Here is a 25990-nt window from a genome sequence, read left to right as displayed (position 1 = left end):
GTATTGGGGTGTGTAGCAGCATTTTATTAGCTCGACTAGTGCCAGTTCGTCTTTTTCCTGTTGATTTTTTTATTTCTTTTTAGATGTTGGATTCAATGCGAAAAGGTACATTTAAGTGGAAATCGTGTAAACTAGTGAAACTATTTAACACAGTGTATTAAAACACTAACCTGAGCAACTGGAGGAAGGACTTGTAATACGGAGGGCTGGTGGTTGCTGTTTGGTGACGTTTGGTGGGGCTGCTGTGCTGGTTGGTGCCTTTAAAGGTGCTCGTGGTGTCGTGCGGTATCCCGTGAGGAAGACTCGTTATTTCAGCCTTTCGCAATGGAAGAAACCAACAAGGAGTTCCTGTTCAAAGTTCTGGTGATCGGCGATCTCGGCGTGGGAAAGACGAGCATCATTAAACGATACGTGCACCAGATGTTCTCTCATAACTACCGCGCCACCATCGGGGTCGATTTCGCGCTCAAAGTGATCCCGTGGAACGAGGACACGCTCGTCCGTCTCCAGCTGTGGGACATCGCCGGTCAGTTCTTGTTCGGATAGTCGTAGTTTTTGTTTGTCTTTCTCGGATCAGGATCGGTACGTCCCACGAATTGTGGTTCGGGCTGGAGAAACCACCACCACCACCACCACCACCTCCTCCTCCTCCTCCGATGGAACGGGGTTAAGCTAGCCTGTACATTCAGCGATGTGTACCACACTGCCGTGGTAACCGTATGGTGAAGATATGACGAGGTGTTTATGCCAAGAGCTTCGTTAAGTTCGCTTTGGTGTCCTTCCTGTGGTTTTACTGTTACTAGCCGGAAAGTCCAAGAATTCACGCACGTTACATATGGGACGTTCAGAGAGTTTAACCCTCTGAAAAAGTAATTAAGATGGTCATTGATTTCAGTGCTTTTTATTTCAATGTTGGGCATCTGCCAGGAGAATCCCCACAAGAATTTATATGTCATTAGTCCTCGGTATGATTATGTAATTGACGAGAACATGATGCATTACGTACGGGACCACAAGAAACATTTTTTTTTCAAAGAAATATGTTCAAGTTCAAAGTTCTGAAAGTATTTTAATCATTCACCAGAATTTTCAGTGTGGAGAAAGTTGAAACGCTTGTGTAACTCATCACAAGTTCTCTTACAGAAGAAATACACAGTGATCACGAGAGATTAAGTAGTGTTAACGAAGAACACGTTACGTATGGGACATACTCATTGTTGATGTCAATTGCCTTTCATAACACAATCAGCAGGCTTGAGTTTATATTTTAACACAAAGATCCAACATTGAACTGTTAGAAACTCAGCAATTCATGTGGTCGGATATGCAACAAAGTGATCATCTAATTATTCGATATTAAAAATGCAAAATTATTTTAAATTAGAATCGTATTGAGCATGGTTTGCAAGTACTAATGGAGAGAATGAAATGCACAAATTTGTGGACAAACACAGAAATGTACCATATAGAATGATTAAACCCAGACAGGACACATAGGACATCTGTTTTAGTGTGTGGACAAGGAATGAAAATAAACAAAATAATTTGCATCGAGTAATTTGTTGGTAATTTTTTTTTTTTTTTAATGCTCATACAGATTTTTGTTTTGATTTGTCTCAGGACCTCATGGCTTTTGTACATTCAATAGAAGTAATTATATGTCGATGTAAACATTTATCAACGAGACTGAAACTATCAAATCTGGAAATGCAGTTATAATTGGACTACTTCCACTTACACAAGGGAATAGAAGGTATTAATTTTGTGTAAATGGGAAATATATATATATATATATATATATATATATATATATATATATATATATATATATATATATATTGTTGCGGATTCGCGCCCGCCGGCGTGCGAACGGCCACGTAACTCGAATCGCGGCACGTCGCCCACCGGACGGACAATCCAGTCGTGACCCTCTCGGACTAACGCCGGGAACCAGTCACGGGTGGACCTTTCGGTCTCACCGCGATCGAGCCAATCAGCCCCCGCGTGGGATAGGGTTGCTCGCCAAATTCGAACTACCTAAGTACCCACGCGGAGGGTAGACCGGGCGATCGCACCTCGCCGCAGGTCGACTTCGGACACGGGCCACTTAAGCGACCCGTTCCGTACTATCAGAATAACCGAGCGGTGTTATCGTCGACCTCGACGGTTCGATTAATTATCGGGCGTATTCAGCCCACTACCAACCCTTTACGTGAAGCAAGATGGGGATTCAATGGAGGAAAAGACGAAGCGAAGCGGGAGAACAGTTCAACAATAAAGCACATTTATTCGCGACGAACGGAAAGCACACAAATACAATTCCACCAAATGCACACAAAAAAGAAAACACAATTCCATTTATACAAAAAGCAAACATAAAAGTGAAAACACAGTGCAGAGCTAATACCGACTACCGAGCACACGGCAACACTTATACAATTCTACTTCACAGACGGCGCCGACAACACATACCCAAAACCAAGGAAAAGAAATCCCCCAAGAATGAGGTAGGCCTGAGGCCGAGACCGGGTCGGGCCTACCCGTCTGGTGATGAGACGCGGAGCGGCGATGGCCCCGCAACCCGCGGGCCTCGTGGACAGTGCCTGGCAGGGGGTGGGAACGGGGCCCCCTTGGTCGCACTATCTCAGCGCGGGGGGAAACAGGAGGGGGTTGCTGATGCTCGGGGTATAGAGGATCTTTATTATCCCTGGTGTGCGTCTCCACCTCGGCCAGGTCGCGCTGCCGGCCTCCCTCGGGCGTGCAGCTCCTGGCACCGACGCGAGCACCCCCTCGTCCGACTCTCTTCAGCTTCTCCAGCTACTGCAGGCTTCGGGCTCCAGACTTCTTTCGTTCTCGTTCTCGTTCGTTCCGACTCCTTCTCGTTCTCGTTTGCGACTCTCTTCTGACTGACGAACACCGTCCTTTTATCCCCCCGTAACTTCGCCTTTGACCCCCTCCCTTTGACCTTTCACCTCGCTCCCCATTGGCCCGAGAAAAAGTGGGCGTGAAGGCTTTTTGATCCACAAATTTGCATATACCGATCGTTCTGGAGGCGGGGCCAAATCGCCCCTCGCTCACCGATTGGACGGCAAAAAGTGGGCGTGTGTCGTTTTTGATCCGTTTTTGAAGCACAAAATCCGTGATTTTGTACACGCTGTTCGACGCGCGTTCTGCATGAGTCCAACACCGGTACCCACAGCGGGGCAAGAACGGTGGCTGCTCCGGTGGCGAGGTGTGACGGGAAGGTCGTGGCGGTTGTGGTGAAGCGGCGTTGTGGTTGGTGGTTGATGTTGTGGTTGTGATCATGGCGGTTGGTCCAAAATAAAGATAGTAAAAGAAAAACGGCTATCCTGAAGAGTCGCAGCACGTATAAATGACATGTATTCCCACTAGACAACGGGTTTGGGCCTAACTACACATGCACTTACCGAGATACCTCACCTAAGGGACCTGAATGGTGGTTTGCGAATCTGGTAACCACAACACTACCCCCTTCCCTTTTTACAGACTCGTCCCGAGTCGTCAAATTTTCGTGTGCCATCATGTGTAGTTTTCCCCTAGTACATTTTACCTACGGATCCCTGAGTGCGACATTCATGGTATTCGTGTCCCCAAAATAAATAACCTAAGGGCTGCGTAACTATCTAAACAAACTCACTCATACGGACGACTTAAATAAAATTGCCGGCGCTAGACAGACATGCCGGGGGGCGCACTCATATTTACAGTACATCTTAACCTTAACTTACAAATTTTACACTAAACCATGGCCCAGGATCACTGAACTCTGCAAAAGAAAAGCAGTTAGCAGGGAGCCAGGCTGCCCACATGCAGTCTCTGGCTCAAAACAATGCAGGTGACAGGGAACGTGGCTGGCTGCTCACACGCAGTCCAAGGCCTTCCCTTTTGAACTGAACTCAGTGAACCACAACGGTGCTTGGGCTGCACAAACGCAGTCTCCGTGCCAGCTCAAGTGGCACACGCAATGAGCACAACGAATGGATGGATGAACACAAACACGGTGCACGGGCCGCCACTGCAGGCCCGTGTTGTAGCTGCCAACAGGGCAGTTCTCGCAGCTTGCAAACTGTTGCCTTGATCCTGGCGCACATGGAAATGAACAGGGGGGGGCAAAGCAAAAATTGAACGGGGCTGGTGAACGTGGGCAGTGGGCATGGTATGGCAAAGGTGAGCAGGCAAACACAGCCCGCAGAAGAAGGCCGCTGCAGGCAAACATAGCGGGCAGATGAACTGGCCGGCACAGGCCTTGAAGAAAAACAGCCAGCAGATGAACTGGCCGGCACAGGCCTTGAAGCAAACACGGCCAGCCGATGGCACAGGCCTTGCAGCACACAGCTGCCGATGAACTTGGCCGGCCTCCGCCTTGAAGCAAAACACGGCCAGCCGATGAAGTTGGCCAGCCTTTGCCGTTCAATGGAGGTTGGTGGAGGGAGTGCGGTGGTGCTGGCCACTTGGAAGGCGGGCTCGGACCTACCTACCTGTCTCCCTCCCAACCTATCGCCTTTGCCTGTCACTGTACATACCCACTCCCTTAATTTGTGAAAAACCAATTTAGCCCCAACTTATTTTTTTGTTGTTTTTATTTTTACTTCCCCACTATAAATCGTCCCCTAACCCCCTTTATCGTCTTTGTTCGGCTAACCTATTCTGTCACCTAGCCTACTCCCAACCCCTACGTTCCCTTCCCGAGGGGAATAAGGGAGAGCTAACGTCCTGTGTCGAGGCCCAACGAAGCCTCAGAATGGCCTCTCCAGAGTTCAGCGATCTAACCCAAAGTGGGTCCAGCGGCCCACAACGACAGCGAGAGGATGGATGGTGCGGAGGGGTACATCTCCTAATCTACCCTAACCATTTAACTGTTAAACTACCCCGGGGCTTTGAACAAGCGCCTCTCGCTTAAACTATTGGTTCTAACAACCCAGATTCCCGTCGCCTGTGTTGGTGTCCTCACAATTTCGGGCCTCGCCCCCCAATTTTCTCTCCGTGCCCTCACACGGTCTCCTGGCTGGGACACGTGGCTCCCTTTGGCAGGCACGACCCTCTGCCGATTCTCCCGCTATGGCACCCCCGGGCACTACACTGCCTCCGAGCCTACCAGCTCCCTAACACCGGGGAGTGCCCCCCATGGCACCTCCCCTGAAACGCACACGTGGCAGGCCGGCCTCCCGGGCCCCTTTCCGAGGGTCACCCGTGCCCACAACACTGCCCACGCGGTTAATGGCGCCCCGGGCCCCCGCACCAAGCAGGCGCACCCGTGCCCACTACTCTATCCCGGCCCCCCATGGGCCCATGGCCTACCGCGGCCGACTAGCCTGGTGCCCGGGGTACCCACTCAGCGATACTCACCTTTCGCAGCCACGCTCCCAAGCCCGTCAACAGGGCTCCTGCACCCCTCCAAATGGGTCTCGAGCCTACTTTCCCACCAACAACAAAACGACCTCCATTTTTCAATTTGACTAACCCAGCTAACTCACTCTACACTGATCCCGGGGTCCCTTGGTGCGGGAGTCACTCCTCCCCCCAATCACTCATCGCACCATGCATTCCCCATTCACTCCACACACACAGACCCGCTGGCCTCACTCACTCACCAAGTACTCACCTCACAACTCACCAACAACTCTTCAACACACACACCGCTGAACTCTGCCATTCTTCTAACTACATCCCCTAACTAACTCGTGCTCCCACGTCGTCCCTTAAACTACAGCACGTTCCTTTTAACCTACGTAGCTAAACTACGTCCCCTCTACACATTCACTGTCAGTCACTGTCTCCAAAATAATCCCATTTTATTTCCCAACCTAAATCTGGCTACAATCTCTCTAACTAATCCATTCCACGGACTCCATGAGGACTTACCCCTGCCCCATGAAGTCGGTCTAGCTAAGCTAACCCTTCCCCCTAACTAGTTTCCATCCTGTGCCCAGGCGTAAGGGGGTCTTTCACCCCTTGCCCAGGAATCCTGTACACCCGAAAGTGAGGCTTGTTTTTCCCTTTTTTTTTCATGCCCAGCACCTGCGCGGCAACTCAGAGCTCGCGCACTTTGCACCTGCCCGTGACGTCATGCAGCTGCACGTGTTCCTCGTCCCTCCTTGGACGGGACCATCCGGCAGAGATACCCCTCCTGCCGGATTCCAACCCCAAGTGCAGCCATGACGTCACCGTGCGCATAAAAAAAAAACACAAGCCACACGTCTCGAGGGGTTCCCCACGCGAACACATGTGCTTTGCCCGTTGGAGCTTAACACACACGATCGCGTGGAGAACCCGTCCGGTCCAAATCCATTTACCTGCCTAACTTTGTCCGTCCGCGGGATCGGCAAATCCACCGCGTGCGTTTCCGGACCGGGACTTCACTCTCGCAAGCGAGCACGTGGTGGTCTCGTGCGTTGCACAGCACGAACCGCGTGCTCACTGCTGGGTGAACCCGGCACGGTCCTCGAAACAACTACAGCCGCTACTCGGCTTTCTCTCCTCTGTCGCCGTCGTCGTCTCCATTCCACCCACGCACACCTGCGTGTTACGACGCACACAGTCCACTCCATCACATTCACACCGGGAGACGCGGCTGCGTGCTCCCGCATGCCAACCGACATCTCCCTCTCATACCGCTCTCTCACACACACGGTCTCCCTGGCACACAGCGACCTTGCACACGGCCGTTCACTCACGCGTGCGGGGCACTCACCCGCGGTGCCTCACTCGCACTCCGTGCCTCATCCACACACGCGGGGGCACTCACCCGCGGTACCTCATCCACACACCGTGCCTCACTCATACACGCGGGGGCACTAACCCGCGGTGCCTCACTCGCACTCCGTGCCTCATCCACACACGGTGTGCTGGGAAGCACGTACTCCGGCAACATCGCCACCACACCACTCACACGTGGTGCCTCATTCATACTGGCCGTTTCATCCACACACACGGCCTCTCTCACACACGATGCCTCATCCACACACGGCGTGCTGGGAAGCACGTACTCTGGCACCATCGCCACCACACCACTCACACACGGGGTCGCTTCCACACACGGGGACGCACTCACACCTTACACCACACACACAGGGACAACCACACTGGGCATTCGTGTCCCCACAAGGGTCTCCGGGGCCTCTATACCCCCCAAGCTCTCCGTGCACCCGTCCACAGCACTCGTCCCCTCAACCTCGCAAAACACGACCGAACTCACCTGGTCGTGACTCGCCTCAAGGGGGCATACTCCCTCCCCTCGTTCCTGGAGGAGGCCATCCCGCTGCTCGCACCGGGTCCCTACACGCTCCGCGGGCTCACCCCCATTATCCTCCACTACCTCCGTGTGTGTGTGTGTGCGTCACTTACCCCATCTTCATCGTGTAGTCTTCCCTCTATTTTTTTCTGTCTCCCGTGTCTCTGCCAACTCTTCACCCTTTACCTCCCTTGTCTCAACTATTATTTCCGTTGTCGTCACCTCGTGTCTCGTCTCGCACGTTTTGGTCTCCCCATTTAATTTTTCCCTTTCGGTCATCGTCACGACCCTCGCCCAACACGTTCCACGAATTATTTTTTCACCCGCCTCCACCGCGGGCCTGTCAGCCGTTGCACCCCCACCCAGCTCGTTTGCTCCCACACGTGGAGTCGCCATTCCCAGCTCCCTGGTCACGGCCTTCATGCCCGCCTGCAGGCATCGGCCCATGTTCTGCGTCTCACCCCGTAGTTCTTTCATTTCTTTTTTCATGTACTGTGTATTCGCATCCATCGTCGTTTTCACTTCATTCATTTGCTTGTTCATGTCTTTCATTTCGTTTTTCATTTCATTTGTATTTGTATCCATCGTCGTTTTCACTTCATTCATTTGTTTGTTCATTGCCGCCAGCATGGCGCATAGCTGGGCCATGTTGGATGCACTCAGCTGAGCCGTTTCGGCAAGGGTTGGGGAAGGGTCTTGGTGGAGAGGGGGGGGGAGGTGTCATACACCGCGGCCGCTGCCGCACCCACCTCGGGCCCTGGGTTCAGTTGGGCGAGTCCGTGTTCCTGCACAATCAACATTTCCTGCTCGGGGATTCCATCCTGGACCATGGACTCTACATTATTACACATATACATTTCTAATACCCCCGGCTCCCGCTCGCCTTGAGACGCCATCTTGCTTCTCGTGAAGGGTTAATTTGCTCGCTCGTAATTTGGAGGGAATCGGGGGTCGCTTCTCTCACCCCTGGACCGATTCCCGTGAATTTAGCCGGAGACAGGAGAGCCCGTTTTCCTGTTCTCCGATACCAGTGCCGTGAGGAGGGCGATGAATTTGTATCCCACTCCTGACACCAGTGTTGCGGATTCGCGCCCGCCGGCGTGCGAACGGCCACGTAACTCGAATCGCGGCACGTCGCCCACCGGACGGACAATCCAGTCGTGACCCTCTCGGACTAACGCCGGGAACCAGTCACGGGTGGACCTTTCGGTCTCACCGCGATCGAGCCAATCAGCCCCCGCGTGGGATAGGGTTGCTCGCCAAATTCGAACTACCTAAGTACCCACGCGGAGGGTAGACCGGGCGATCGCACCTCGCCGCAGGTCGACTTCGGACACGGGCCACTTAAGCGACCCGTTCCGTACTATCAGAATAACCGAGCGGTGTTATCGTCGACCTCGACGGTTCGATTAATTATCGGGCGTATTCAGCCCACTACCAACCCTTTACGTGAAGCAAGATGGGGATTCAATGGAGGAAAAGACGAAGCGAAGCGGGAGAACAGTTCAACAATAAAGCACATTTATTCGCGACGAACGGAAAGCACACAAATACAATTCCACCAAATGTACACAAAAAAGAAAACACAATTCCATTTATACAAAAAGCAAACATAAAAGTGAAAACACAGTGCAGAGCTAATACCGACTACCGAGCACACGGCAACACTTATACAATTCTACTTCACAGACGGCGCCGACAACACATACCCAAAACCAAGGAAAAGAAATCCCCCAAGAATGAGGTAGGCCTGAGGCCGAGACCGGGTCGGGCCTACCCGTCTGGTGATGAGACGCGGAGCGGCGATGGCCCCGCAACCCGCGGGCCTCGTGGACAGTGCCTGGCAGGGGGTGGGAACGGGGCCTCCTTGGTCGCACTATCTCAGCGCGGGGGGAAACAGGAGGGGGTTGCTGATGCTCGGGGTATAGAGGATCTTTATTATCCCTGGTGTGCGTCTCCACCTCGGCCAGGTCGCGCTGCCGGCCTCCCTCGGGCGTGCAGCTCCTGGCACCGACGCGAGCACCCCCTCGTCCGACTCTCTTCAGCTTCTCCAGCTACTGCAGGCTTCGGGCTCCAGACTTCTTTCGTTCTCGTTCTCGTTCGTTCCGACTCCTTCTCGTTCTCGTTTGCGACTCTCTTCTGACTGACGAACACCGTCCTTTTATCCCCCCGTAACTTCGCCTTTGACCCCCTCCCTTTGACCTTTCACCTCGCTCCCCATTGGCCCGAGAAAAAGTGGGCGTGAAGGCTTTTTGATCCACAAATTTGCATATACCGATCGTTCTGGAGGCGGGGCCAAATCGCCCCTCGCTCACCGATTGGACGGCAAAAAGTGGGCGTGTGTCGTTTTTGATCCGTTTTTGAAGCACAAAATCCGTGATTTTGTACACGCTGTTCGACGCGCGTTCTGCATGAGTCCAACACCGGTACCCACAGCGGGGAAAGAACGGTGGCGATGCTCCGGTGGCGAGGTGTGACGGGAAGGTCGTGGCGGTTGTGGTGAAGCGGCGTTGTGGTTGGTGGTTGATGTTGTGGTTGTGATCATGGCGGTTGGTCCAAAATAAAGATAGTAAAAGAAAAACGGCTATCCTGAAGAGTCGCAGCACGTATAAATGACATGTATTCCCACTAGACAACGGGTTTGGGCCTAACTACACATGCACTTACCGAGATACCTCACCTAAGGGACCTGAATGGTGGTTTGCGAATCTGGTAACCACAACAATATATATTCCAGTATGTTTTATAGAAAAACCAGAAACTTGGAGGTGCCTGAAATAATGATAAACAAAAACTAATTTCTCCTTACAGGTTACACCCCTCCTTACAAATAGAATGATCCCATATTGTTTAGTCTGCCTTAGACTGGGCCATATGTGGAGGACAGGTCTCATGAGAATACATGAATGCCCAAAATGTCCATTGGCCAAAGTAGTGGTCAGATCTTGACGATGTTAAAGTAGTCTTTCCCACAGACTTTACAAGCAATATCCCACACATAACGGTATTGTCCCATACGTAACATCAAAAAACTACATGTGAACCAAATATCGACTTATGTTTTAAGCTAGAAATACAGGATATACAGTATGACAAATACATGATGGATTAGAACTTCTGAAAATGGCATTAAAATTTTTCGGCATTAATGGCATTAAAAAAAAAAAAAATTTTTTTTTTAGTGTAATCCTAAAAAAATCCATCATGTAAATTGCTACGTATGGGAAGTCGCTGATCAAGAACAGGCCTAATTTGTATAATGAATGAGGTGAACAATTTTTTTTTGTGTGTATTAAAAGGGCATGGTAGAGTATTCATGTCCATGTAAGAGAAATTGTTGTAAAGTTTGGTTTAATTTATTACATCACCATTTCAAATTGTCCCATATGTTACACCTAGTTTGCATATGTGTAAATTAGTTTCGTGATTTCACACCTTAAACCTATGATTTTGCCATTTTCTTTCAAAGATTAATAACATTTCACATTCACACATGAAAATCTCATTGAAATTCAAGCTGCGGCATGAATATGAAATTCTGCCATCTGAGTGGACCTTCTCTTGGACTTGCCCTGGCTCTATTCTGGTCATGCTCCGACCCTCTCACTTCTCCACCCATCCTCTGTTCCTCCAAATCACGTATCCTCCGAGAGAAACTCCTTTCCTTGTTAATAGCCTCCCCAAGTTGAAACTCGACGATCACCTCAATTATTTTTACTTCCCTTACCCTTGGAACTTCCTGACCATTGACTTGTCTCGAGACCTTTTCAACAGAACTCAATAGATTTCAACTATTGAGAACCTCAAGGTCTCTTCCATCTCCACAACTGAACTCCACTTGTATCCCTTGAGACCATGCTCCCACCTTTCTCTATTTCCTTTCCTTGTACTGTGGTATAACTGTTTGTTGGCCCAATGTTTTTTTTTTTACCTTTACTCCATTTCTGATCCATGACTTTCACCCCCACCCTAATCTTCCATAAGCCTCATTGCATCCCTTCATGAGAAATATATGTATGTATGTATATATATATATATATTAGCAAAATTTCAGTATGGTATGGACAATTTTGCTCCAAATGCAAAATTTCAGCTTTCTATGCCACCCGGAAGGCACCGATCATTAATACGAGTCATTTAGTGGCGAGAAAGAGCTTTGTATATGGATAATTTGTCACATTTTAATGCTTTTCAGCCTCCCTGATTTTTACCACTCTGTGTTCTGGAGTTTGTTTTGTGAGATTTTTGCAAAATAGCGAGCTGTCGTGTACAGCCTGTGGCGTCATTTTCTGGGGGCGCGGCTGTGTCGCTGATGCAGTGTCCCCATTACCAGTACACGAGTCCTCATTTTGCCGACCTCAGAAGGATGACATGTTGAGTCAACCCCACCTGGTATTAATTCAATGTCTGACAGGGGCTCAAACTCGAGACCCCAAGATATTAGGCCAGCCACCTGAATCGTAAAGCCAACACCAGGCTTTGTGTAAAATAAACAGATGCTGATTTATTTATTTATCACATTGGGTGGATGGTGCTTCTTCTGTCACTTAACTGTGGAACCCTCGACATCAAAATTCACAGAACCTCATAATTTACAGTTCATAAATGTCTCCCGAACCTCATCTTTTTGTTGTTGTTGTTAACTTAGAGCCTTCAATGTTGTGCAAGGATCTTTTAGATCTCCAGGATTTGACCATTACTTTCTTTGAGGGATATAAAGTGTGATGAAGTCCAACATGTAGGCAGGAACCAATTTGCATTTGACTAGATATGCAACCACTGAGCTTGGCAGAAGTGCTGTCACTTCTCGAGGTACTCTAGGTACCAGCGACATCACAACAGCACAGCTTTTCTCACCGCACTCAGCAGGGCATTTCCTCAGGAGGAATTTCCTTCTCTCCTATGGGAATTGTCCATGCTCTTGCTTGACATACAGCGTATCGGAAAAATAAGGGAGAAGCACGTACCAGTTTTAAAATCTTTGGTGTGACTCAGCTGGAGTTTGAACTGCGGACTTCTCAGATTCGGGGTTGACGCTCTAACCATTACACCACAGAGTCTAGTAATGTTTGCAAAATGTTGTGATTTTTGAGCACCGAATATGTAAATAGTCTGGCATGTCGTGGTTTTATTTTTTTTATTTTCTTTGTGGAATTGTAATCCTCTTGCCAACTTTTCTCATCAGGGCAAGAGCGATTTGGAAACATGACCCGTGTGTACTACAAAGAAGCAGTTGGTGCATTTGTGGTTTATGATATCACAAGAAGCTCCACATTTGAAGCAGTAATGAAATGGAAGCATGATATCGATGAAAAAGTGTACCTGCCGGGTGGCCTCCCTTTGCCTGTCGTTCTCCTGGCCAACAAGTGTGACTCGATTGGAACTGGGGAGGATAAAATGCTGGCAGATCATCTTCACTCGTACTGCAAGGAAAATGGCTTCCTCAGCTGGTTTTACACGTCTGCAAAGGTGCTGCTCTTTCACAAGGTCCAGTTGTCACTGTAATTTTGTCCAATGGTGGTGGGCGTAAGGGGGGCAGCGATGTAATCGGTGGATGGTGTAAGTCGTAAAATTCGGGGTTGGTTGAGTGGGTTTTGGCTGGATGCTGCGGTTGTCTGTACTGGTGTTTGTGATGGTCGATTAATCCAAACGTTGATATTGTCGCCGGTCTGGCTGGTTAAGTTAACCCACCCCCCCCTCCCCCCAACCCATTTGTGGTGGATTGGCAGTCCTCACCAAACAGGCTGGATCACCGAGCGGTTTTCCTCAGGAGGCGGATACGTGATCCTCAAGAGATAATGGTGCTCACGGGAGGGGCAGGATGTCATGGGCGGAGCAACGGAAGCATATCACGAGGGGTTTATACTCGAACCCACCACAGATACACGGACACCAGCAATTTAAAATAAACACGGATTTAATGAAAATATAAATATTTACAAGGTCAGAATGTAATAATAATGTGAGGTAAATTAAGGTCTAAAGTTAAGGCACCTCCACACATGGACTTTAATACAGACAAGGGGAAAACAAAACAAAAGAAAATCCTCCCTTTATTCTGGCACTCATCTTTGTCCAGAGATGGTCTCCATTGAATTTTGTGATCAAGGAGCTTTGTCCTGCGCAGGAAGACGTGCTCCAAAATGGCGCTGAGCCGCTCTTTGGGCCGGAAACGTACGTGGGGTGGTATTCAACACCAGGGCTCACCAACCGCCATGCAGCTTCGTCGATCATGCTTGCCGATGCCACTCTTCAGAATGGCACCGCTCCCTTCTGTGATATACATGAGGCTTCGAGGTCAGTCTCTCACGACCCAGCCAAGTCAATGGTCAGCATCTTGCTCCACCACGCGAGCCAATTCACCTCAGCACAAATACGAGAATCGTGCCGTCGTCTTCATGCCTGAAAGGAAAGCCAGCCGTAATGCCCTGATCTTACATGCCATCTCCAAGCTCCATCGTCTCTCGACCACGGACCTCTCACAACTACTCTCTGCGCTTTGAACTTCACCGTTCTTCCACCTCAGGGCGTGGCTTGTTGGCACAAAAATCGGGAAGGCGGGGCTTCTGCTTGCTCCACATGTTTGGCTTGCTTCTTGTTGTGGTTGTTTATTATAAAAATGTAATTCTTTCATGGCTGGCTTGTAAATACAAAAACGTAGGAGAAGGTCATGGGGAAAGTTGGCCTTAATCCCTATCTAATTAACACAGCTCCACCCCCTCCCCCTCCCCCCCCCCGTGTGGTGACAAGAAACACTTAAGTTCACAGCTTCCCCACTTTATTTACATTGGGATGTCTCCTACACGTCCACGGACCAGGCAACTCTTGTAACAATCCTAATTTTGCGATGAAATTCCTCCATCTACCCCCACAACCGTAACAATATTATTGTTTCTTCACCTGTTGTGGTTTGGGATTCTGCACATATATCTCTGCTTCTTTTCTTTTTTTTTTCCAGGAGAACGTGAACATTGATGAAGCAGCTCGTTTTTTGGTTGGCCACATCCTGAGTAACAAGCATCTGCTGATCGACCATCAGGGCGATGGGGATATTGTATCCCTCGATGAGAATGTGATGAGCACACACAAGGATTCTCGTTGCTGTTGATTGACTGTGAACCATTTTTTTCTTTTCTTTTTTTGAGCAGGTGCATGTACGAAAAATGCAGTGATTTTGAGCCAAATGAATAACCTGGCTGTTTGATTTGCTCAGCAAAATGCCCCAACAATCCTGTATCAAATTTGCTCTTTTTGTAATTGGTCCTGTCTCTTTATATATTTATTTTTTTGATTATTTTGTTTGGGGAAACTGTAGGAACAAAGTTCAGTGTCCTACCTCTGAGTCTTTGCTTATAGGTTCCTGAACTGTCCCACAGGTGTATTGTACAAAACCCCAACTCTTTCTCTCCAGGATTATGGATAAATTTACTTCTGCATCTGGTTCAGCTATTGCACTGTTCTCCCATCCTTTGAACTAGTTGAACAGTCCCTGCAGAGGGCACATTCTGTTGAGCATTCCAAAGCTATGTTTAGGATACTCAGAGTAATGACGAACACTTCACCTCTGTTTGGGATTGTCAAATCGCTGTGGGAAAAGTGCAACCAAAGATAATTGCTGTAAAAACTCGAACAGTATTTTCTGATTTGTTTATGTGCAAGTTTACAAATGAGCCCAAGGAATAATTATGCAATCGTACTGTTTTAGGGTAGGTTGCATCATCAAGCCAGTTGTATTTGCCATTGTTTGCTGTCAATGATTGTGCTTTTTTTTTACGTAGTTTATTTGTGTATGAGTTCCTCGTACCACTTTGTCGTCCCTCTCCCTGGCCCCTCGTCGCCCGCCCCACAATTTTGTTTTCTCCAGTTTGATTCCCATGAGCTGATTTCCACTTTGAAATCCAATGAGAACATTTCATTTGAGAAATTCAGCTAAACCCAGGAAGACATACTTTGGGAAAGGCTATGACGTCATAGAAAGGTGAAACTGTCCAAATGAGTGCAATTTAACAAAAGTGCCTACTTTCATGGGAAATGTTGATGAAGCCTTGACATTTGAAACGAGTCTTTCCAGATGTTAACAAAGCATCCATCTCGGAATTGAGATGCCATTGGTGTTTTCAAAGGTATTGTTTATCTTGATACATTGTGCTCCAGCTTTTGTACTCCAGGATTTTTTTTCTTTCTGGTGCAGTCTTATTTTCAGTGTACTTTCAACATTCCATTCGGCTAATTTTGTTGACCTGCTTTTTCCAGATATATTAGCTTCTTTATACACACAAAGCAGCTATATATATATATATATATATATATATATATATATATATATATATATATATATATATATATATATATATATATATATATATATATATATATATATATATTTTTTTTTTTTTTCCCCCCCCCCCTTTCAGAAAACCAACACTGCCATATAAACAAGGTAGCCTCACAATCCAAGCCTGTTGGCATGGTGATTGTGTCATTTATGCATTTTTAATATGGTGACTGAGATTGCTGTGTGGGGTTTGTGGCAAAACCAATTTTGGCCTCATGTGGCGCAGCAACTTCGAGCATACGATGGAAGATCATGTGGGTCCTTGTGTCGGGGATATTTTCCGGGGCTCGGTCTCAAGGTAGGTTTTACTGATCGTGGAGTAACGTTTGGCACCTGAAGAGTTTGCTTTAAATTTCAACTTTGACATAGAAGGTGTGCATGTAATGAAGTCGTACGAGACTTTTATTTCATTTTCGATCTTGCCATTCGTTAGTAAGATATGTTTGCCATGAGATGGTACGGGTACTTTAGTTGTTTGATCAAGTTTACAGGTATATCTAATCAGCGCTGCTCAGTTGTTTGGGGTTGAGTGTTTTTATGTGCTGATGAGCCTTTTGGGTCGTTTTTCTATTGAGGTGCAATGCATATGTCTGTTTGAGTTTCACGATATGCACAACGAGGCACAACCGAGATGCTTTTGTGAAAAACAAAAGACTTTCTATAAGAATTGTTTTTGTAATTCTCCGCTTGTCTTTTTTTTTAAGTATTCCAACAGCTTTGGGTTTATTGAAAAATAAAAGCTATTTGGAATCTGTGCCTTGTCCTGTTGAAGTGTGTTCCAGATTCTTTTTTTTTTTTTTCTTTCTGCTAAGTTGCTTAGTTTTTGCCAGTGGGAATGTCTGTTGCTGCGTTTAGAAAACTAATACCTGTTTCTTGTAGAAGGAAAACACGATGTCACTGAATCACTGGCCCTATGTCATGTGTCTTGGTGAAAATTGCAAATATTAATGAAGTGTTGGTTTTAAAGGCTTTACAAAGAGATATACACCCTAACTTAGAGGAATTTGTTTTGAGAAATGGTGGTGTGGTGTGGGTTTGATGGTGTAAAGCTAAAGATAGTCTCACTTTCTTGATGGGGGGGGAGAGATAAACATGGCCTTACCCTCCTCTTGGTGGTGGAGGGGGATGCTAAACATAAACTTACTCTCCTGTTAGGGGGTGGGGAGTGCTGCAGTTGGCCTTACCATCCTGTTTGGGGGGGGGGGGAGGGGGTGCTGAAGACGAACCTACCCTCCTGTTGGGGTAGGGGGATGCTAAAGTTACAATGCTGTCATACCAATATGCAATGTTTTGACAAATTGCTCCTCACCACTAATCCTCCCCAGGGAAAGTCTCATTTATTGGACTGTTATTTATTGCATATAATCCATAACTTTGTATTTATTCTCATCCGCTGTGTTGTGTTGAGTTTTGAGCACCCGTAATTTTGACGGGCTTTTCCCCTCGTTATAAATAAGCCCTTTAAAAGGTAAGAAAACATGTTCAAGACTTCTGCTTCTTGTGCGTGTGCTGTCAATTTTGATTTATTTGGGCAACTTGAACGGTAAAGATTAATAATTGAATGCAGTGCAGTAGAAAATAGAAACCATTCAGCCGTTTCCTGGGACAAAGGATCCTGGTGCTGAGGCATAACGTGTTAACGGAGCCTCAGACATGACCATACATATGAGGATGAGTCAAAGTATCCGCAGTGATTTATTAAAGACTGTGTTGTGTTGATTAGATTACTTATTGTACAAGCATGAACTGTCTGCACCATTGTGAAGCACTTTAAACCTTGAGCAGTCAGTAGTTATGTCGTTGTGAGGGAGTTAACATGATTGCTCCACTGTCCATTTGCACCAAAGAAGAGCAGTGTGTAGTGATTCGATTTTTGTGGGCAGAAGGTGTACCAGGGGCAGAATCCATTGCAGACTTTCAGTAAAATATAGGTACAGTGCTTTTACCTCAGCTGGGTGTGTATGATTGGATTACCATATTCAAAAACGGTTGCACAAGTGCCACTGATGATGAACGAACTGGATGCCCATCCATGTCCACAACAGAAGAAAACATTGAACGAGTGAGTCTGCACCATGAATCTGGATAATCGATTATTGACGAAGTGGCACAACATCTGAACATCAGTCACTGTTCTGCACATGAAATCATCAACAACCGACTCTGCTTTCATAAAGGTTCTGCAAGATGGGTTCCAAAACAGCTCAGAAGAGCACAAGTGCAACTGTGTGACAACCTGCCAAAGTCTTTTGAACCGCTTTCGTCATGAAGGGAATGCTTTTTTTTGAGACGCATTGTCACTGGGGACGAGATCCTGATCCATCATGACGAGCCAGAAAGCCAACGTCAGAGTATGGAGTGGAAACATCCGACATCACCAGTCCAAAAGAAGTTCAAAAGTCGACCATCGGCCGGAAAAGGTGGTGTTCACACTTTTCTGGGACTCGCAATGCCCAATTTTTGGAATGCTATCAAGAGGGGGGCACAACAGTAAACAGTGTCCGTTATTGTGAAATGCTCTTCCGGGACCAGTTGAAACCAGCTATTCGATGGAAACGTCAAGGGTTACTGTCATAAGGTGTTGCGTTGTTGCATGACAATGCCCGTCCACACACTGCCGCCCATACTGTGGAAACCCTCCGGCAATTGAACTTTTTGGTGTTGGAGAATCCTCCGTACAGGCTTGACCTGGCCCCTTCAGACTTCCACCTGCTTGGTCCACTCAGACGCTTTTAAGAGGCCGCCATTTCACCAGTGACCAACAAATGAAAATCGGTGCATGTGTGGCTCGTCACTCAGCCAAAAACTTTTTTTTTGAGGGCATACAGAGGCTTGTCAACCAATGGACGAAGTGTGTTGAAATGGAGGGGGGTTATGTGGGAAAATGATGCTCTTGTACATGCTCAATGGTAGTTATATTATTTAAATAAAAATATATTGCTAATACGTTTTCACTCACCCTCGTATCTTTTCCGCCAGTATGTCCTTCACTCTGTCTAGACAGGGCTTCAAAATTAAATTGCCGCCATATCGTTCGCTCCATACAAGTCAGACGCTTAATACAGTAAGCTACTGGTGTACAGGAACTGTACTGCTACTGGTGTATGCAAGTCGTCTGCATCAGTGTGTTGGTTATGTGAGTTTGACTACATGTGGACATTTGGAGAGCCGAGTGCTTCTTGAGAAGAATAAGTTGTGGCGTGTTTGTGGGGGTCTCGGGTTTGGATTTTATGAATGTTTGTTTTAAAATTTCACGTTGTTTGAGGCCTCAAGACCGTGTAGGTGGAGACTGGTTTCACAAATGAATGGGTCTGAATTAAAAAAAAAAAATTAAAGAAAATAATGCATGCCATTGAAAGCTGAAGTTAGGGATCCAAATGTAGTATAATTATATTCTTTCATATTCCTGGGGTACAGAAAGTTTACGAAAACGAGTTAACTCTTTTCTAACTATACACAGTATTTCAAAAAACTTTGTATGTAATAACTTGAAAATGTGGATGATTCAAGACAATATTTTGTTGTTCTTTTCTATTTACTCATTGATCAGAGCTGTGTTCTTAAAGTTATGTGAAATGTTTATTGCTGGAGATTGGGAGTGAAGAGAGGGAAGCATTGTTAAATGGCAATTATGCTTATAGAAAATTGAGTTCTCAACTTATCACCGCTAAAGGCTTATGACTCATCCAGTGAGCAGTGTCCCATAAGCTGTTAAGCTTGAGTGCGGGTGAATACAGTCGCAAGTTTATATCCTGGTGTTTGCTTGGTGGTTAGGGTAGTGGCTTGGGATCTTAGGGTCCTGAGTTCAAGCCCTGTTGGCTGCTAAATTAACACCAGGGGGGTTGACTCCGCCTCTCATCCTTTCAAGGTTGGCGAAATGAGTACCAGTGTCTTCTTCTTCTTCTTTCGGCTGCTCCCGTTAAGGGTCGCCACAGCGGATCATCCGTATGATCCGCACAGAGATTTGACACAGGTTTTACGCCGGATGCCCTTCCTGACGCAACCCTGGTCGCCTCTTATGACACAGGGATATAATACGAGACAGGGAAATGAGTACCAGTGTAGCAGGTAAAAAGGCTGCACATGAAGGGAAGGGGTATCGATGGATTGATTAAAATCTGGTCTTGGTGTAGCGCAGGCATGAAGGTCCGAATGGCCTCCTCATGCACCTTAATTCCTTGTAAATTCAATAAGAAGCAGGAAGTTGTGTCACTCGTGGGCCAATTCAGTGTCGTGTCCACAAAATATGATCCACTCGGGTGTCATAAATGACCAGTGCCCCTGAGAACAAGCTGCTCACTAAAAGGGGTTCGATGATTGTAGTCCCGTTGTTGAAAGGAGCAAAGACCCACTGAAGATAGGGCCGTGAACAAGGCACCTGGAACCAAGCTCTGTGTGGTGTAGAGAGTAAAGCGCTGCTGAAGAAAGGACCATGAACACACGAGGTACAAAACTCCGTGAGTGAAGAGAGGAAATGTGTCGCTGAAGGGTAGGGCTGCAATATGGTTTAACTCCAGTGAAACTCAAGACCGTGGGTCGTTTCCATGATTGTGTAAATAGTGAGCTGCCAGGCAAGAAAACATCCTCGCACTCACATTAAATCCTTTCTCTCCCCTCGTCCCTAAAAGGGGAGGTACTCGAGCCCGCTAGTAGTGTGGAGCAAATTGATTGGTTGAAACCAGGTTTAAAAAAAAAAAAAACCTTGCCTACATTACTGCCATTGGTTGGACAAGTAAATGTAACAAAGTTCATGATAGAAAAGTACTAAAAAGTTGGCACCAATAAAAAGTACACTGTGTACATGCTGTTTGTGGAAGTGGGTTTTTTTTATTTATTTTTTTTACTTTTTGAGAGATTGTAAATGACAAAAAATACAACAGAATACTGAGATGGTCCTTTATTGATAAGTAATGAAAAGGAGGTTCCAAATAATAAACTTCAAACTTCGTGATTGTGGTGCCATGATATTAAATGTGCAGTGCTGGTGCAAAGGATATTAGCTGCCCTCAGCGAACTTTCAGGTTTGCTCCCCCCCCACCCCCCGACACCAGTGCGGATTAAGTCGCGGCTGGCCCTAAGGCACATTTTGAAATTTTAGAGAATGGCCTGAAATATTTCAATTGGATCTCGGGATCATGGAAATGGACCCCAGACAAAAGATGAACTGATTCAAGAACAAAATATTTAATACAAAAAAAGACAAATGTTAATCTGAAAAGAATTTTTGGCTGGCCCTAAGGCACATGCCTTGTCTGCCTAATGGTTAATCCAGCACTGCCCAACACATACGATTAACTTTTGAAAATGCATATTGTGCAGGTGTTTATAAATGTTGGACTTTTGCATTTATAATTACAGATTTATTTTACATGAAAAAGGTAAATCTGATGCTAATTGGATATTGTCATTGTTTTGCACTTTTAACCAATATATGTATTGTTGCGGACTCAGGTTTGGAGATTACCACGAAGAGAAGCAATCGGGTTCCTCCCAAACACTCGGCCCTACAGGCTGAGGTGCTGCGGATAACTCCATTGCATGGCGGGTTGCTAAGCAACCACAAACATCGATTAGCACAGTCAAGTCTGGCAGGGTCCATTGTCTGATTACATTTACCTGTCCGTTGAGTTGGCTTTATGAATTGAGGTTCGTACCCTCAGTGCGTACCCATTTATCTATTCAAGTACAGTCAAGCGAGAACTATATCTGACGAAAGCACTGACATCACGGAGCAGTTAGTGGGGTATAACTTCCCGGCTATCGCTAGTGTGGACTTTGCTGGACCAATTAAGGAAAAGACGCTACGAGCGGGTTTAGGAGAACAAACACTAAGGATTTATGTGCAGGATGGGGAGTGAGGAATAGCATGTGGCACAATGAAGACAGGTTTTATATACAGGGGTATCCGTACAGCAGCGACATAAAATATTTGTGTGGTGCGCAAAACAAAAGTGGGTCATATGAGAGCAAAAGGGCAAAGAGCAGACTTACACCAAACTGTCTATCTTATACATGTTACTTATACATTTCGGGGAAAGAAAGAGAGAGAGAGAGAGAGAGAGAGAGAGAGAGAGAGAGAGAGAGAGAGAGAGAGAGAGAGAGAGAGAGAGAGAGAGAGAGAGAGAGAGAGAGAGAGAGAGAGAGAGAGAGAGAGAGAGAGAGAGAGAGAGAGAGAGAGAGAGAGAGAGAGAGAGAGAGAGAGAGAGAGAGAGAGAGAGAGAGAGAGAGAGAGAGAGAGAGAGAGAGAGAGAGAGAGAGAGAGAGAGAGAGAGAGAGGTTTGGAGGTTTGGAGGTTTGGAGGTTTGAGGTGTGTTGGCGGCTTCTCTCACCCGGCATGGACTTACTGTGACAAAGAAGACTGTTTTGAAGTGGTTTCAAAGGTGTCGGGAAGGAAATGAGTCGCTGGAAGATTAGGAAAGAAGCGGCCATCCGTCAACAGCACAAATCGATGAAAACATCACTCAAGTCGGCACTGTTGTCCATAAAAACCGATGTTTACCCGTTTGAGAAATCGCGGAAGAGACTAGTCTTTTCTTTGGTTCTGTTCAGGTCATACTGACAGACGATTTGAACATGAGATGCATCAGTGCAAAGTTCGTTTTGCGCATCCTTACAGATGACCAAAAAGAAAATCGTGTCTTCATTTCACCCAACTTGTCTTTCGTTTCGGATCCAACATTATTACTCCAGGTGATAACAGATGACGGGTTGTGGATTTACGGGTATGACCCGGAAACGAAAGTGCAGAGCTCCCAGTGGAAGACACCCACGTCATCCAGACCGAAAAAGGCACATCAGTCGAGATCGAAAGTGAAGGTCATACTGATTGCGTTCTTCCACATGAAAGGAATGTTTCCTGCAGAATTTCTTCCCAAAGGTGCTACCGTTGTTAAGGCTTTCTACTTGGAAGTCATGAAATGTTTCCGAGAGGCAATCGGACAGAAAAGTGGAAGAACGGGTGGCTCCTCCGTCACGACAACGTATCCTGCCCACACGTTGCTCTCTATCCAACAACTTTTGGTGGCAAAAAAAAAAAATTCCTCTCCCGCATCTGCCTTATTCAGCAGATGTGGCACCGTGCAACTTCTGGCTGTTCCCCAAATTGAAACAAACAATGAAAGGGAAGTGATTTGACCTGATCCAAGACATCAAATCCAACATGGCGATTAACAGAGGACTTCCAGAAATGTTTCTGACAGTGGCAGGAATGGTGAAATGTGTGTATGTGTGGGAGGGGAGTATTTTGAAGGGGATTAATAATGCAAGTATTTCGTGTTTCATAAAATGATTTTATTCGAACATTCACCGAACTTTTTGATCACACCTCGTAGTATGTGTACATGTATATCAACAGCCCTGGTACTTCTCAGCGCTCATTCTATCGTGTTACCGAAGTGGCTGGCGTGGTTCACCTTGAACCACGACACTTCTTCAAAATGACACTTTGAAGTGAGGCTCTGAACTCGACTTGACTCTCTTGAATGGCTCTCTCTTCTCGCTTGACTCTTCAGAACAGGGCTGTCTGGCTCAACTAGACGACTCTCTCGAACAGGGCTCTCTCTCCTCTCACTCAGAACTCGTTACGAATTGCTCTGCCAGGGATCTTATTACCTTCACCTCTGTCGCCACTCACATTCGCTTTTTGGCATCCAGCCACCCAGACCGGTGGCCGCGCTATGATCCAGCTACTGTGATTCATCGCCTGGTGGGCAGGGCTGCTGGTTTGTTCGGTGATGAGGGCAGGGTGCACGGTAGGGCCATTCAGTGCGTCTGGCATCCACACAAATGCCCTATGTTGTGATTGGAACCTCTCTTAAACGATCAAGTGCTGGAATTCCGCTTAAGCGGTGGAAATGCTGGTGAAATGGATTTATGTGAGATGAGTATTTTGAGAATGGAGAATGAGGGAAAGGATGGAGTTTTAAAACGAGGGGGGAAGGCAATGGGGTAACTCCAACTACATTCACAATTCATCTTTCCCTTCCACTGATATGAGGGGGAGAGTATGACTAAATTATCACTGATATGACTGATAATTTAGCAAAACACAAGTACTGTGGATATAACTACATTAGGGATCCCTTATGTGTTGGATGCGACTCCCCAGGGTCTTCTAAAACCGTAACACTATTTATTGTCTGTCTGAGCAGGGCTTCAAAATCAAATCGCCGCCATTTTGTTTGCTCTGGAAGCTTCTGCCTCTGGTGTACAGGAACCGTGCAAGTTGGCTGCATCGATGCTGCGGTTACGTGAGTGGGTCTACGTGTGGTTATTTGGAGATACTAGTGTTTCCTTAGAAGGATAAGTTGTTCGGCGTGTTTGTTCGGTGTCGGGTTTTGATTTTATGAATGTCTAAAAAAATTCCGCGAGGTTTGAGGCCTCAAGGCTGTGACGGATTTTCACAAATAAATCGGTCTAAATTAATTACCCTGTGCTCGTGAAGCGAAAAGCAGGGTTCAGTGATAAGAGAGTGAGAGGGTAGGGAGAGTGAGGAGAGAGAGGGGATGGGGGGGGAGAGAGAGAGAGAGAGAGGATGGGGAGAGTGAGGAGAGAGAGGATGGGGAGAGTGAGGAGAGAGAGGATGGGGAGAGTGAGGAGAGAAAGAGAGAGGATGGGGAGAGTGAGGAGAGAGAGAAAGAGGATTGGGGGAAGAGTGGCGAGAGAGTGAGGATAGAGAGAGGTGAGGATGGGGGGGAGAGTGAGGAGAGAGAGGGGGGGGAGGGTGAGGAGAGAGAGGGTGGGGAGGGTGAGGAGAGAGAGGGTGGGGTGAGTGAGGGAAGAGAGAGTGAGGAGAGCGACAGGATGGGGAGAGAGGAGAAAGAGAGGGTGAGGAGAGAGAGAAAGAGAGGATGGGGATAGTGAGGAGAGAGAGAGAAAGAGAGGATGGGGATAGTGAGGAGAGAGAAAGAGAGGGTGGGGATAGTGAGGAGAGAAAGAGAGGATGGGGATAGTGAGGAGAGAGAAGAGAGGATGGGGATAGTGAGGAGAGAGAAAGAGAGGATGGGGATAGTGAGGAGAGAGAAAGAGAGGGTGGGGAGAGTGAGGAGAGAGAAAGAGGGTGGGGAGAGTGAGGAGAGAGAAAGAGGGTGGGGAGAGTGAGGAGAGAGAAAGAGAGGGTGGGGAGAGTGAGGAGAGAGAAAGAGAGGGTGGGGAGAGTGAGGAGAGAGAAAGAGGGGGTGTGGAGAGTGAGGCAAGAGAGAGGAAGGGTGGGGAGAGAGAAAGAGAGGATGGGGAGAGTGAGGAGAGAGAAAGAGGGTGGGGAGAGGGAGGAGAGAGAAAGAGAGGGTGGGGAGAGTGAGGTTGAGAGAGAGGAAGGGTGGGGAGAGTGAGGCGAGAGAGAGAGGGTGGGGAGAGTGAGGAGAGAGAGAAAGAGAGTGGTGGGGAGAGTGAGGAGAGAGAAAGAGAGTGGGAGTGAGAGTGAGGAGAGAGAGAAAGAGAGAGGAGAGAGAGAAAGAGAGGGAGGAGAGAGATGAAAGGAGGGAGTGGTGGAGAGAGAGAGTGAGAGAGAGGGGTATGAAAAGAGGGAGTGGTGGGGTGGATGGATGGGTATGAAAGGAGGGAGTGGGATGAAAGGACGGAGTGGGGTGACAGGAGGGAGTGAGGGTGCAGGGGATGACAGGAGGGAGTGGGGTTGGAGGGGGATGACAGGAGGGAGTAAGGGTGGAGGGGATGAGTGGAGAGAGTGGGGGAGGAGAGAGTTAAGGTCTTGAAGTCACATTTTACTTCACGTGGAATAACTACTGGTCCCTGCTACTTTTTTGTATGCTAATGATATTTGTCTAATCTGGCTGATAATACCATGAGGTCGGTCAACTACTGTACTGGTCCTCATTTTTCATTGGTTCCCCCCTTATTTGGTATCGTGTACAGAATACCATTGCTATGGTAAGAAGTACTATACCACATCTTATCTAGGGTTTGTCAGTATTCCACTTTCCCTCCCCCCTTTGTGAATCCAAGGTTGTGCACCTGACAGAACAAAAGAATAATCAATTGATATGAACTCGTTGAAGCGTGGGATCAATGTGTGAATTTTGTTATTTTCTAGTCTATTACCTGTATGGAGCAATGCTGGCTGGACTCCCAAGGCTCGTGGTGACAGACATTTTGAATCATGAGTTTTATTGACTGGCTTGACAAAGGTAGGCTAATCTCAGAGAAACCAGGTAAAGCTGCTGCTTCAGGTGTTTATCATGTCAAAGGAAGCTACCCAAGTCACCCTTTCAAGCCATGTTTCCCTTCCTTCGTGCTCCAACAGAGGGCTGATCACCAAAAACTTCAACTTTACCTTGATTATTAATTATCAGTGCGGTTTGTAACCGTAATTTACATGTTCCACATCGGTTTAAGAAGACAGTGTATTTCGATCCCACCTAAAGTATATCTGTTTATCTTTATCGCAT

At 47.1% G+C, this 25990-nt stretch overlaps 1 protein-coding gene across 1 annotated transcript; it reads left to right on the top strand.

The window, feature by feature from the left end:
• The first annotated feature begins 179 nt into the window (after positions 1–179).
• On the top strand, positions 180–16341 carry LOC147034419 (ras-related protein Rab-32-like). Its single transcript, XM_085882905.1, has 3 exons — positions 180–526; positions 12438–12721; positions 14211–16341. The coding sequence occupies exons 1-3, from the start codon at positions 325–327 to the stop codon at positions 14358–14360; spliced, it is 636 nt and encodes a 211-aa protein (XP_085739031.1). The 5' UTR covers positions 180–324; the 3' UTR covers positions 14361–16341.
• Positions 16342–25990: the final 9649 nt, after the last annotated feature.

Source organism: Eptatretus burgeri, chromosome 1 (genome assembly GCF_056783735.1).
Source record: "Eptatretus burgeri isolate ZD-2024b chromosome 1, Ebu_testis_v1, whole genome shotgun sequence".
NCBI lineage: Eukaryota > Metazoa > Chordata > Myxini > Myxiniformes > Myxinidae > Eptatretus > Eptatretus burgeri.
This window is presented reverse-complemented; position numbering and strand designations above follow the sequence as displayed.